The 13,745-nt window shown below is 33.8% G+C and overlaps 3 protein-coding genes and 1 long non-coding RNA gene across 4 annotated transcripts; all 4 read left to right on the top strand.

Moving 5' to 3' along the window:
* Positions 1–88: 88 nt before the first annotated feature.
* LOC107022989 (DNA-directed RNA polymerase V subunit 7-like) lies at positions 89–675 on the top strand. Its single transcript, XM_015223544.2, has one exon. It carries the CDS (start codon positions 89–91, stop codon positions 629–631), a length of 543 nt encoding a protein of 180 aa, XP_015079030.1. The 3' UTR covers positions 632–675.
* A 5,027-nt stretch (positions 676–5,702) lies between these two features.
* On the top strand, positions 5,703–6,508 carry LOC114077506. The gene is made up of 2 exons (XR_003578745.1): positions 5,703–5,918; positions 6,337–6,508. It is a non-coding gene; the product is annotated as an uncharacterized LOC114077506 (long non-coding RNA).
* Positions 6,509–7,966: 1,458 nt separating this feature from the next.
* On the top strand, positions 7,967–11,246 carry LOC107022767 (receptor-like protein 7). The gene is made up of 2 exons (XM_027917642.1): positions 7,967–10,913; positions 11,028–11,246. The coding sequence occupies exon 1, from the start codon at positions 7,990–7,992 to the stop codon at positions 10,213–10,215; it is 2,226 nt and encodes a 741-aa protein (XP_027773443.1). The 5' UTR covers positions 7,967–7,989; the 3' UTR covers positions 10,216–10,913; positions 11,028–11,246.
* Positions 10,295–10,897, top strand: LOC114077626 (receptor-like protein 9DC3). Its single transcript, XM_027917932.1, has one exon. The coding sequence runs from the start codon at positions 10,295–10,297 to the stop codon at positions 10,895–10,897; it is 603 nt and encodes a 200-aa protein (XP_027773733.1).
* Positions 11,247–13,745: the final 2,499 nt, after the last annotated feature.

Genomic DNA, 13,745 nt, shown 5'->3' with positions numbered 1-13,745 from the left:
TCATACTAGAATTGTTGTGACGGCATGCATGGTTTCTTTGTAATACGTACCCTTGATGAAGGTTTTGATTTGTGACAGGTTCTTCAAAATGTTTTTAAAATCTGAGTTATCGTGGGATGTGATAATCCATGCTGAGAAACTTGATGTTGAAGGCGTAATGCTTCAGAAGGCAATTCTTATTCGCCTCATGGATGACTTTGCTGCAGAGAAGGCCTCAAAAGATCTTGGTTACTTTATGGCTGTTACTACATTGGACAAGATTGGGGAAGGGAAAGTTCAAAAACACACTGGTGATGTGCTTTTCCCTGTGGAGTTCAGCTGTATTACCTTCAAGATATTCCGTGGAGAGATATTGGAAGGGGTTGTTTACGAGATCAAGAAGCACGCTGTCTTTATGAGATGTGGCCCCGTCGACAAGGTATACCTCTCACATAAGAAGATGGCGGATTATAAGTATGTGCCTGGAGAAAATCCTATCTTTATGAATGAAAAGATGTCAAGAATTGAGAAGGACACTGTGGTGCGTTTCATTGTGTTAGGAACAAAGTATATGAAGGCGGAGAAAAAATTCCAAGCAGTTGGGAGCTTGGAGAGTGATTACCTCGGACCCATCTCACAAAATGCTGTTTAGATTTCGATTAAATTTTTTACCATCATTGGCTCATTTCAGACATGTAAAGCTAAATTCTGTAGCTATATCTGTGTTTCTACAATTTAATGTGTCATTTTTTGTTTCTGTTGCTGACCCTCACTTTAATGTCTTCGGTTCAAGTGATCATGTTCTTCGCTCATGCATTTACTTGTTAAGGTGATAAACCTTTTCTCAAAATACATTTTCGAAGCGTCTACTTATCTTTGATTGATTTCTCTCTATGTTAATTTTGTTATTTTGGTCATATGTCCATTGTGAAGCAACTTCAGATTTGTGCATAAAATTGAAATATGGAAATAGTTGCTGAGAAAAAATGATTTGGATATTGACTATAGGACACCTAAGTATGGTCGATTTATAGAACAAGTTTTAAGTTTTATGCGCATAAGAATCGTTTACACAATCAAGTCATTTTCAAGATAGTTATAACTAACTGCCTATCACACGTTAAACTACACTGATATTATAAAAAATAATTGACAATACAATTTATATGTATATGCTTTTATATGCTACACTTTGGAACCATTATAATGAATGTGAGTAAACAAGTTTTATCGTTGTCTACTGCTAGTATGCAAATATCATTAGCATTTTTTACTACTGATCTGTCTTGTACTTAAACATGACACAAACTATATAACAAACTTGCTATTCAAGCTTTAGTGAATCTAGTACTTCCTCTGTCCACATTTAATTATCGTGGTTTCTATTTTTAGAGTCAAAGTAGAAGAACTTTGACTAACATTTTAAGATATATTTTTTCATATTATTGATATGAAAAAAATTATAATCTATAGTACTTTTCATATTGTTTTTGAGTATAATACTTTTGTTTGAAATATCGAATTAATCATATATATATATATATAGTTAGATAGATAGATAGATATGGCGCCACCACAAATCAGGATTCCCTTTTAATTTATTTTATTACAAAAACTAGTCTTCCTCTTTCGTGAAAAGTTGTGACTTTTATGAAAAGTTTTGACTTAATGAAATATTGCGACTTTAATGAAGAGTTTTGACTTAATGAAATGTTGCGGCTATAATGAAAAGTTGCGACTTTAATGAAAAGCTGCGACTTTTATGAAGAGTTGCAACTTTTATGAAAATGTGCGACTTTTATGAAGAGTTGCAACTTTTATGAAAATGTGCAACTTTTAAGGTTCTGACCTTTTGAAATGGTTGCAATTATTTTAAATAGTTGTAACCTTTCTTATAAAGCACAATAAATATTTATTTAATATTTACACTATCCTTTGTTGTCTATAAATAAAAGGATTTCGTCTCATTCTAAAACTACGAAAATTCTAAACATGTCCTTCTCCTTTTCCTCCTACTCCTACTCCTCCTCTTCCTCCATAATTAAATATTTGTGTACTTTGCTCCTGTTGAATGGTTCATTGACAGCATTGCTTCTGTTACACATCTTGGTATGTCTTTAACAATCTATGTTATTAAGGATAAATGATAAGATGTAATAAATTTATTTTTCCTTTACATTATTAATCTTTGTTACTAAATAATATAGTGTTTTAGTGATAATGCCGGATATGTTTTACGTAATATTTTATAAATTTTGTGAAAATTGATTCCCGCGCGAAGCGCGAATAATTTTACTAGAGCAATCTAATTTAACATTGAAAATTAGTTAAATTGACTTTCGAAAAGTATAACATGACAAATAAAAATGGACGGAAGGAGTAATAGAATTACTCATATGTTTTTGTGAAGAAATCACAAGTTTTGGTGTTTGTTAAATTTTTGGTTTGAAAAGTGATATCTCCCATGAATCCAAATGATTGAAACTTGTGGTGTTATTTTTAACTGGACAATTAAAAATTCTTTTCTACCTATAATTGTGTCTCTATCAACCCCTTGAATTTTTAGAAGGGGATATGTTAAGCTTATGATTACTAGTTATGCAATGCTAACTTATACTCAATAACTTCAACAATGCACGAGCTTGCTTGCATTGTCGGCCTCAAGTTTTAATAAAGGAGGAGGGTGACAAGTCATCGATAGCCACTTAAAGTTGTCCGCAAATTTCACTTAGACACCTCTTCTTAGGTTTGTTCCAATTGAACACCTAGACAACAAAACTTTTTACCTATTAAACCCTTTTTGCTGACATGCAAAGCGTTTGTAGTACACACAAAGAAAGGAGCGTGAAAGCATAACTTTTCAGTAAAAAAAAAAAGATTTTATATCTTCTTCCTCTTTTTCCATGGCAAGCTGCAACCATCACCGCTCATAATTCTGCAACCATCACCACTCATAATTCTTTGTCCTTCTTTTTCGATTTTCAGTCATTCTCTTTCTCCAAAACACCAGCTTATTAAATCAGTTGCTATCATCCACAAGTCTACCATTGTCAAACAACCTTAGCCTTTCAAACAACCAACTACACATTCAAATTTGCCACCGTAAGTTTTTAGCCGTAAAAAATGTTATCTCTGCTACCATCAAAAGTATCTAACGTTGTTCATCTATTTTGTCAAATTAAACCCAAACATAAATTAAATAAAAATCTTAAAACAAAAGAAAAACAAAAAAAGGAAGAAGATGAAACAGAGATTCCTTTCCTTTGAAATGGGATGTTAAGCAAATTTCATTAAATAAAGATTAAAAAAAATTAAAATAACAAGCAATTAGTGATCAATTATCTTTTTACTTTACTTAAGTGTTCATTATTTCCGGCAAATTCCATTTTTTCGGGCAAGAATAATATGAATTTGAAATTATTCTTTGAAATTGTTAATTTATTTAAATTTTAAAGAACTGACAACACAAGAAGAAAAAAGAACATCAATAAATCTAAATGAAGTTTGAGGATAAGAGTAAGATTCAAAAATGGTAGTCTATGGTGTATTTGGGGAAGGTTATGGAGAAAGAGGAGAAGGGTAATGATGATTTTCTTTTTCTTTTATTTCTAAAAAAATATATAATTTTTCCTTATTATTTTTTTAGTTATTCTAGGTCCAATACCACGTGTCTTCTTTTAATTAGTTACTATGCCACATCACCAGCAAGTGTATAACACACGCTCTCTTATTTCAGCTGATTGTCTATAAGGTGTTTGATAGGTAAATTTTTTTATTAGTACGGGGATTCAATTGGAACAAAGAAGAGGTGTTTAAGTGAAATTTGCGGACAACTTTAAGTGGCTATCGATGACTTAAACCCCTCAAGTTTTAATAGTGGAGGAGGTTGACATTGTGGTAGGCTGACATTCAGCGTTGAAGAAACCTATCCCCTAGAACAAGAACCAGGTTCTTGTAAGTTGGTTTTAACTCCAAACACAAACACTTGTTAAATTAAAAACCTTCCTCAATCAAGGAAGAAAAACCCCCGTTTTATTAATTCAACTAGATAATTTTATGATTACAACTCAATAATAAAAAACCTCACCACTACTACCACTCTCGATTAACTATAATCGACTACTTCTACTCTCCAAAAGGTCAAACCCACCTTTTGTTATAAACCTCACCAAAACTCAACTCTACAAGAAGTCAAACCCACTTCTTGTACAAAAAATCGTAACTAACACTTAAGAATGAAACAAGAAAATAGTTTTACACGTTCAAGACTTTCTAACTCAAGAACTTTTTGAACTTAGCAAACCTATATATCTTGAAAACTTCTACTCAATGAATAATTCTCACTTTTCTCTCTATGTGTAATCGTGCCCTCTTCATCTGCAACTGTCCTCTTCTTATAGAGTTTTCTTTTTCCTTGAATCCTTATCAAATAAGGTAAGGAAATTGTAATTGTATTTAAACAAGGATTACTGATTTTACCTTTTATAGTACAATCCTTATTATATGCAACTTACTTCTTTAATAAAATATATTAAGGTTTCCTTATTTGTATCAACTTGTATCTTCAATATATTAAATTTTGGCATTGACAAATAATTTTATTGCTTGACTGCGTGGCTGCGTCATTTTGCTACTGTGACAAATAATTCTATTGCTTGGTTGCGTCAATTTGCTACTACAATTGTTTGCATTTCTTGTCTATCATCAAAACATCGATTTTTTTATTCTTGTAGTAGAATTACCGATTCTATCAAGCGTAAAACTTGTTAATTCATGATGAATCCTATTGATTTCATGAGATGAGTTTCAGTGAAGAGGTAAAAATTAATACCGTTAATCTGAATATGTTTGGGAAGAAGCAATAGTTATTATTATAATTTCTCCAAAAAGAACTCTTATTACCATACATTCTGTTTCCTATATATACTTTAGGAACTTTTAGTTAAGAAAAGTAGAGGTAATTACTATTATTATATATATATCTAGCAATGTTGCACAAGACATGAAAAAATGGGCACTTGATCTTTTTGTTCATTAATGATCTGAAAAGTAGCTTATTTATAGAAGTACAAAAAGATACATATTGGCAGATCTAATACAAATTACAAAATGTCTTTAGTCAAATCTAAGATAACATGCTCATCATTAAAACCTATATTAAATAAAGTCAATATGGTTATCCTTGTTTGTCATTAGAAATGATTAAAAAAAGAAGTATAAATTAAAAACTATGAACGTTAAAAAGTGAAACATCTTTAAAGTAGTCTTTTTATTTCTTGCATGGCAAAAAATTCTTGAAAGGGGTTTACTAGGTGATACTGATAACTGAGGGAACTCTCATTATGAGACTTGAGTCTTCACAATATGACGTAAAATTTTTATAAATATTTTAGAAATTTAATTATATTTCACAAAAGATATAGTTGAATACAAACTCTTTATGAGATAAACTAGAAGCATGGACTCTAATATAGAGTACAACTATTACAACTACTGTTATGATGTCTTCCTAACAAACAAAAATTAATTTATTTAATCGAGTGAATAATTTTTCTTTGTTTATTCTAACTCTCATGGATAATCTTCAAGAGTTGAATGAGATAGAGATCAATTACTGACTTCCTTGACCAGTTTAAAATTTGAATATATTGATCTTCAAAAAGTTAATTCTGATCTCAAGAAAGAAAATCAACTCATAAAGGAACAGGTACAACAACTTGAATTATCCAGAATGTATGACATGGTGTTAAATTGGGAACTGCAATTACTGTTGTGTTTTGACAATGTTCTGTATGTAGCTAGAGATATGGTGTTATTCATGTGCAATCTAGATGGATTATTTGGTTATTTGGTTATACTCCAAAAGAGAGCCCATAATGGCAAATGTAGAGAAGTTAGAGTCAGATTACATCTGTTTCATGTCATCTCTCTTGGGTGATGTAAGTTTTTATCTTTATTCTTCAAGAAAAGGGTTACTGAGAAAAACAGAGTTACAAATAAAACCATTTTTATCTTCTTTTTTTTCATTTTTGTGAGTTACCCAGAAAACAAATTTCGAAAGATTCAATCTTTATCTATGTATCATGTTTCTGTTTGTTTTGCATGTATTTGATTTGGGTTATTTTTCTTCTTGTTGTTGAACACAAAAGTTCTTGGAAAGTAAGTTTCTTGAGTTGCAGAAACTGCAATACGAAAGCAGAGTTTCTTGAGCATGTTGTAGTTTATTGATCTATGATGTAGTTTCATTCATAGACTGTTTTTAGAGCATGTTGTCTTTTATTGATCGAAGTTGTAGTTTACTGAATATGATTTAATTGTGGTCCTTTTGATGAATTATAACTTAAATTCTTTTTGTAGCCAAGTGATGCAGCTAGTGGATGCATTTCACGTATGAATGCAAGAAGATCCTCGGAATGAAGTAATCCAAATAACAGTCAATGTATAGATCCTTTATGATAATGGTTGGAATGGATTTAGTAGATACTAATGTTTGTGTTTGCTAATTGAAATATATGTTTGAGACTCATTATGTTATATTGTTTTGTGTTAATGTACCAAAGTTCATTACGTTATAGTCTTGTGTTACTGTACAAAATTACCAATAAGAAATCAATTTGAATAATAAAATGTCTTATCAATCAGTTCTTAGGAATTATAAATAAATAAATAAAATACAAAGCTAGGTAGGTTTTAACCCCCACTAAAAGAGCATATTGCAGGGGTTTTATACCCCACAACTACTAAAATAATTAACTTAAAACAGGACATGTTGCGGGGGTTTTAACCCCCGAAATAAAACCGCTGCTAAAATATTGCAGCAGCCAAGAAAACAACCTCGATAAACTGGTAACGGCGAACGTTCTTGGGGCGGATTTGGAAATTACCGTGGCAACTGATTGCGGAGGTTGGTGACCGCCGCAACATGCAAATTTACCCCCCGCAAATGACGTGTTTTTGTTAGTGAAAAAAGGAAATGCCAGAGGCAAATATTAAGGCTCATGTTCTCTGTGGGCCGGAAACTCAGCAAAAGTCCAAGATTCTTTGGCAAAAATAAGCCAAAAGAATATATCTTTTAGTACATAAAATTTGCGGAATATATTCAAATTTTGATCAAAATTGTTGTAACGATACCAAACCTTGGAAATGACATTTTACCCCTCCCTTATACTTTTGGGCTAAATATACTCCTCCCATTATACTTTCGGGCTAAATTTTTTTAATTGAATGGTTCTTTTAATCCTTACCGTCTCAATTAATTATAAGGATATATTTAGCTCGAAAGTATAACAAGCGGTATATTTGACCCTTTTCAGTTTCTTGTATTATATCGTAACAAAAAGTCTACAAGAGAGCTCTGCCCTGCAAAAAACCATTACTTATAAATGGCTTGGCTGGCAATGAATTTGTAATCTAATGAAAAGGTTTGCCATCAAAGTCATATTACCGATTGTACGTTCAATTTGCTTGTGTTTTCTTTTTTAATTCGTTTAGGAAAAAAATGTCCCCCTAACATAGAAAAAAATGTTCTCTAACAAAAACGACTTTTTACCAATATTTGAACCTAAACCTTTATTTAAGAATGAAAAAATACTTTTCACTCAACCAAAATCCGTTTTTGTTATTTTTTGCTATTACTATGTAATTTCATTAGAAGAAACTTTTTCTATGGTTGTTAAAGGAGTTGGCAATTTTCTTTTTACAAAGATAAACACGTACACTTTTGGAAAAAATATTAAAATTGTAGTAGTGGTAGTAAAGTTTTTGAAAAAAAAAATTAAAATTGTAGTAGTGGTAGTTAAGTAAAGTTTTTGAAAAAAAAAATTAAAATTGTATTAGTGGTAGTAAAGTAAAGTTTTTGAAAACAAATATATTAAAATTGTATTAGTGGTATTAAAGTTGTGCGACTTGATAAAGGAGGAAATTGACTTGGGTCAATAACAATAATGCTTTAAGATCACTTTGTTATTTATACATATGGAGTACAAGTTCCTAGCTAGCTAGATATATCCGATGGAGTACCAAAAATTGATAATGGCTTTCTGTTTCCACTCTCTTCTTATACTTTTTGTCCATCAATCTCAGCTTACATATGCTGGGAAACATCTCTGTGCGCGCGATGAAGCTTTTTATTTGCTTCAACTTAAGCAAGGGCTCACCGTGGATCCAAATGCTTATTTCTATGGTTGTGACAGTGAGGCCGAAGCCAAGACTTTGTCCTGGAATGCTACAAGAGATTGTTGTGAATGGGGTGGTGTTACTTGCAATGTATTTACAGGTCATGTCATAGGCCTCGATCTTTCTTCGAGCTGTCTTAGGGGAACCATCGATGCTAACAGCACCCTCAAAAAACTTGGTCATCTTCAAAGACTCAACCTTGCCTACAACAAGTTGAGTGACTTTCCACTTGGAAATAGCATTAGTCAACTCAGTAGTTTGACGCATCTCAATCTTTCGCTTTCTGGAAATATGATGCAGATCCCAGCAGGATTAACAAACTTGTCTAAATTGGTTTCACTTGACCTCTCCTGGCACACTGAATTCCAACTTGGTTTAACAACGTTCAGAAGTTTGCTTCAAGACTTAACCAATTTGGAGGTACTGTTGCTGGACAACGTGGACGTTTTTGGGAACATAAGTGAGTTACCTAAGTACCTTTCTTCTTCACTTAGGTACTTAAGTCTTGGACACACCAACATGTTTGGGAACATAAGTGAGTCTCAGATTTTTCATCTACCAAACTTGCAAGTGCTGAGATTGGGAAATAATCCTTTATTAACAGGCACTTTGCCGAATTACCGTTGGAATTTCAGTGGAAGTGTTTTAGAGTTGGACTTCTCTAATACTGGTATTTTTGGGAAGCTACCTGGTTCAATTGCTAATCTCCATTCTCTTTGGCGTTTGAACCTCCGTAATTGCAGTTTATCCGGCTTGATTCCAGTATCCCTTGGAAACCTCACTTCAATCAGAGAGTTGATACTTACACGTAACAACTTTACTGGTAATGTTCCCTCAACTATCTCAAAATTAAACAAACTCGTATACTTAGATCTCTCTTCCAACCATTTTCGAGGATCGATTCCAGAATCTATTGGCAACCTCACTGCAATCACAGTGCTGGCACTTTCATATAACAGCTTCACAGGAAATGTTCCCTCAACTATCCAAAAGATGAACAAACTTAGCTACTTATCTCTCTCTTCCAATAATTTTGGAGGCTCGATTCCAGACATCTTTGCCAACTTTTCAGAGCTATCATTTTTAGGTTTTGACACTAACAATTTCACTGGCCCCCTCCCATATTCCATTGCAACCTTGACACGCCTTGAAGCATTATTCTTGCAAAACAATTCGCTAACTAGACCACTTCCCTCTAATATAAGCGGATTTCAGGAGCTAACAATGCTCGATTTGTCATTTAATTGTTTCACTGGCGCAACACCCTCTTGGTTATTCCATCTTCCATCGTTAGATTATTTATATGTTCAACACAATCAATTAACCGGGAAATTGCCAAATGAGCTCAAGAGCAATTATGTAGAATACTCAGATATTAATCTTTCATACAACAAGCTGCAAGGTGAAATTCCCGATTGGATGTTTTCTACAAGCTTGGGTAGACTGGATCTCTCTCATAACTTCCTCACAGGCTTTGTAAGACAAGTATGGCCCTCAGGAAACATACGATACCTTAATCTGGAAAACAATTTTCTTCAAGGGTCTTTGTATCAGTCCTTTTGTGACATGGTTATCCTTGAAATCCTCATTTTGGCTCAGAACAATTTCAGTGGTTCAATCCCAGATTGTTTGGGTAACTCCAAAAGTCTCATTTATATTTTAGACTTGCGAATGAATAAATTTCATGGAGAGATACCAAGATTCTTACCTACACGGTTAGAGTATCTTGGTTTATATGGCAATCAATTGACGGGACAAGTCCCCCGATCCTTGGTTAACTATACAAGCTTGGAAGCTATTGATTTGGGGAACAACAAGTTAAATGACACGTTCCCCATATGGCTGGAGAAATTTCCATACCTACGAGTTCTGATTCTGAAATCAAATCTCTTTCACGGTCCAATAGGTGATTTCGAGTCCGAATTTCCGTTTCCTGAGTTACGAATCTTTGACCTTTCCTGCAATGGGTTCACAGGAACTTTGCCATCTAAGTTTTTCAAAAGTTTCAGAGGTATGATGGATGTGAATGAAAAAAAAAACAGGAATTACTCAAGTTACTAAAAGGACTCTCAGAGGTTATCTTTACCATGTTAGTTTGATGATAAAAGGTAATGAGTTTAATATGAGAATCACGCCAATCATGACGAGTGTTGATCTATCAAGCAACAGGTTTGAAGGAGATATTCCAAATTCCATTGGAAGTCTGAGCTCACTTGTCTTACTCAACTTGTCTCACAACATTTTCCATGGTCATATTCCTGCAGAATTTACAAAGTTGCAGCAGCTCGAAGCATTAGATATCTCATGGAACAGACTCATCGGAGAAATTCCAGGTCCATTGTCGAGTTTGACATTTCTTGAGGTGTTAAACCTTTCGTACAATCATCTGGCTGGGCGCATTCCTATTGGGAAACAGTTCAATACATTTCCAAATGATTCATACTGTGGAAATCCTGGATTATGTGGATTTCCACTGTCAAAGGAATGTGGAAACAATAATGAGTCACCACTTGAACACGAAGATGATGATGATGATTCATTTTTTATGAGCGGGTTCACATGGGAAGCAGTTGTAATAGGTTATGGTTGTGGTATGATATTTGGATTGTTGATAGGCGGCCTCATGTTTCTATTGGGAAAACCAAAATGGTATGTGAACTTTGCTGAAGATATTGCTCAACAAATTAGTGCTAAGAAGGGGACAAGGCAAAAGAAGAGACGTCAAAGACGTGGTCTACGATGAATTAGCAATATAGCAGGTATATATGCATCAAAACAAAATTTCCTGTAGCTGTTTATTGGATAACTTTGTTATTTTTTCCTAAATATTCAAAAACTCATTAAGTCCTTTGCTTCTCAACTTGTCACTGCAGAAAGGTTGCAGGAAATTAAAGTCGGACAAGTCTATCAGTGTTTCATCACTTTATGCCCATGCTTGCCAAATACACAATAAGTTACAGTTTATTCTACAGTTTTGTGTCAAATAATAAATTAGCTTTAGACATAGCAACCTCTATACTCTGTTTGGGTGGTTGTTTGTTTCATAATGTATCGTATTATATTGTTCAGCAATATGAATCCTCTTTTATCTATTATCTGTCTCGCTCTATTTGGGACCATTTATTCTAAAAAGAGAAACGCTAAACCCTATCAATAAATTCAAATTAAGCCAACAAACCTAAAAAATGGAGTACCAAAAATCCTAGATGAGGATATATCTTTATACATATAAAAAGAGAAAAAAACTACCACAAATATGTAATCAACAAATTATGCCAATTAACACAGCAACATGAGTCAAAAGTGGTAAATTTTGCTTACAATCTATGAATTTCATTGAGTATGTATGTTGTTATTATTATTGTCGTGACGACAACAAAATGAGATACTCCATAAAAATTCATTCAAGATAAATGTAGTAACTAAAACCTTAAAAGTGGTAGAACATTAAATGCTCTCTACTTTGAAATCGCAAAGCTCAATTCTTTTGCAGAAAGGGGTAGTATCGAAGGAAATTGGGTGCTTTTTATTTTAATAAAGGAGCATGTTTAAATTGGCCCGGTGGCCCATCTAATAGCCCAAAACGGCTATAGTTTGCTAATTATGGCTCGTAGTTATATGAGAGAGGCGAGCGAGAAAGGGCAGAAAATAAAGAGAGGTGAATTGTATATGTGTATTTGTCAAATTGTAATATGGAACTGGTTACCACATATGTATTTGTACATCTAGCGAGCGAGATTGGTACAGAGAGGAGAGGCGATTGAGAGAGGTCAGAGAGTGGAGATAGACAAATTGTATTTGTATATCTGTCAGATAATTCTATATATGTTATAGATATACATATGTATTTGTATATCTGGTGAGCGAGACTGGGAGAGGAAGGAGATATAACTTTTATTGTTGGAGACAAGTATATCATTTTATTAATATGTATGTGTATTTATACAAGAGAGCAAACTACAAACAAGGAAAGAATCAACTACTAAAGGATTGTGATTCTTTACCTAATTATAATAGAAACTAAATCACTAATGAGATACTAAGATATGAAATATCAATCAATTAGCAAGACACCTAATAAAACCTTCCACCGAACTTTGATGATTACCCGTGACAATTAGATCATCAACATAGACAATGAGATAGAGCATAACCCCAGATTTAGCATATATAAACGAGCAGTGATTTGACTGAGAGTAGAAAAATCCATATGAAATAAGATAGGATTTGAGTTCCTCATACCATGCTCGCGGAGCTTGTTTAAGCCCATAAATTGCTTTGTGAAGCTGACAAACATGAGTGGGATATGTCTCATTCACAAATCCAGGAGGTTGAGACATATAAACTTCTTTTTCATCTTAGGCACACATAAAACATTGGATAAAGTTAAAGGCCGAGAAGATGAAGGTAAAGAGGCAGATCCTGTATGAGTGATTTTGTGTTCTTTACCATCACCGAGCATAATGTCTTCAGTGCCATCATAATCTGAGTGAAGGTATAGATTGTGGAGATCCTGTGTGACGTGATGCGAGGCACCATAATCAACAAGCCAATTTTCATCATTGTTAGTGTTTTGAGTTGCATAGTTAGCACGTGGATATTGTGTTTGAGACGGAGCATTATTTCTTGTATGTCCATCTGATCTAGATCCATTGATTAGAGAGAGAATTGCTAATAATTTTCGGCACTGCTTCACATGATGACCGGGCTTGTCACACAGTTGGCAAGTAACACGAGGATGATTCCTGTTGGGGTTTTGACCAGCAGGTTGAGCACCAAAATTGATAGAAGCGGACCTATTTGTAGGATTCAAGTTTGATAGGATATATGCCTTCACTTATCAGTCAATGGACCAGGTCCCTTGATACACTAACAAGTATGAACAGAAAGTAAATGCAGTTTAAACAACACAACGATTTTACGTGGAAACCTCCTTGCTTAAGGGAGTAAAACCACGACCTGTTCTCTACAGGACTTTTCAAACCGCTTTCACTAATCTTCACAAGCAAAAGTGAAACACGATTACAACAAATGTGAGAAAAAGTTTTTAATCTCACGTTCAAGCAATAATCTCTATTGCTTAACAAGCCTAAGTAGAAATAAATCTACCCACTAAGCTATCCCACCTAGACAACTTAGAATTTCAATACTACCCACTGATTCCTTTATAGTTTCAGGAATAATTTACAATGTAAGACCAAGATAATATATTCTTAAACAACTACACTTGAATGCTCCAGAGATTTCTGCTGTTGTTTGAATAATTCTGCCTTTTGTTTGGTGATAGCCTTTGCAAGTGTTCTTGAAGAATTCTTTGTCAAGTTGCGAAAACTACTTTAGATGTTTAGGAAAGTGCCTTTTATATGGACAAGTCACTTTCCTTAAACTCTTTGCCATTGGTTGGAGAAGTCTCACTTTCTGACGCCATCGGGAAGTGTGCACCTACTTTCTGTACCGTCTCCAGCTGGCAGTCAACAGGCTCGTCACCATGAGAGCCTGGTACCTCTACTAGGTCCCTGAGTTTGTTTCACCTGCAACACTTAAGTAAGAAACCTGGTAACTTTACAAGGTCCCTAAGTTTGTCAAATCAT

The sequence above is a fragment of the Solanum pennellii genome, chromosome 6, assembly GCF_001406875.1.
Source record: "Solanum pennellii chromosome 6, SPENNV200".
NCBI lineage: Eukaryota > Viridiplantae > Streptophyta > Magnoliopsida > Solanales > Solanaceae > Solanum > Solanum pennellii.
This window is presented reverse-complemented; position numbering and strand designations above follow the sequence as displayed.

Bases quoted from the DNA above. Each gene is read 5' to 3' on its own strand.
- LOC107022989 (XM_015223544.2), top strand. From the start codon at position 89: ATGTTTTTAAAATCTGAGTTATCGTGGGATGTGATAATCCATGCTGAG.
- LOC114077626 (XM_027917932.1), top strand. From the start codon at position 10,295: ATGACGAGTGTTGATCTATCAAGCAACAGGTTTGAAGGAGATATTCCA.
- LOC107022767 (XM_027917642.1), top strand. From the start codon at position 7,990: ATGGAGTACCAAAAATTGATAATGGCTTTCTGTTTCCACTCTCTTCTT.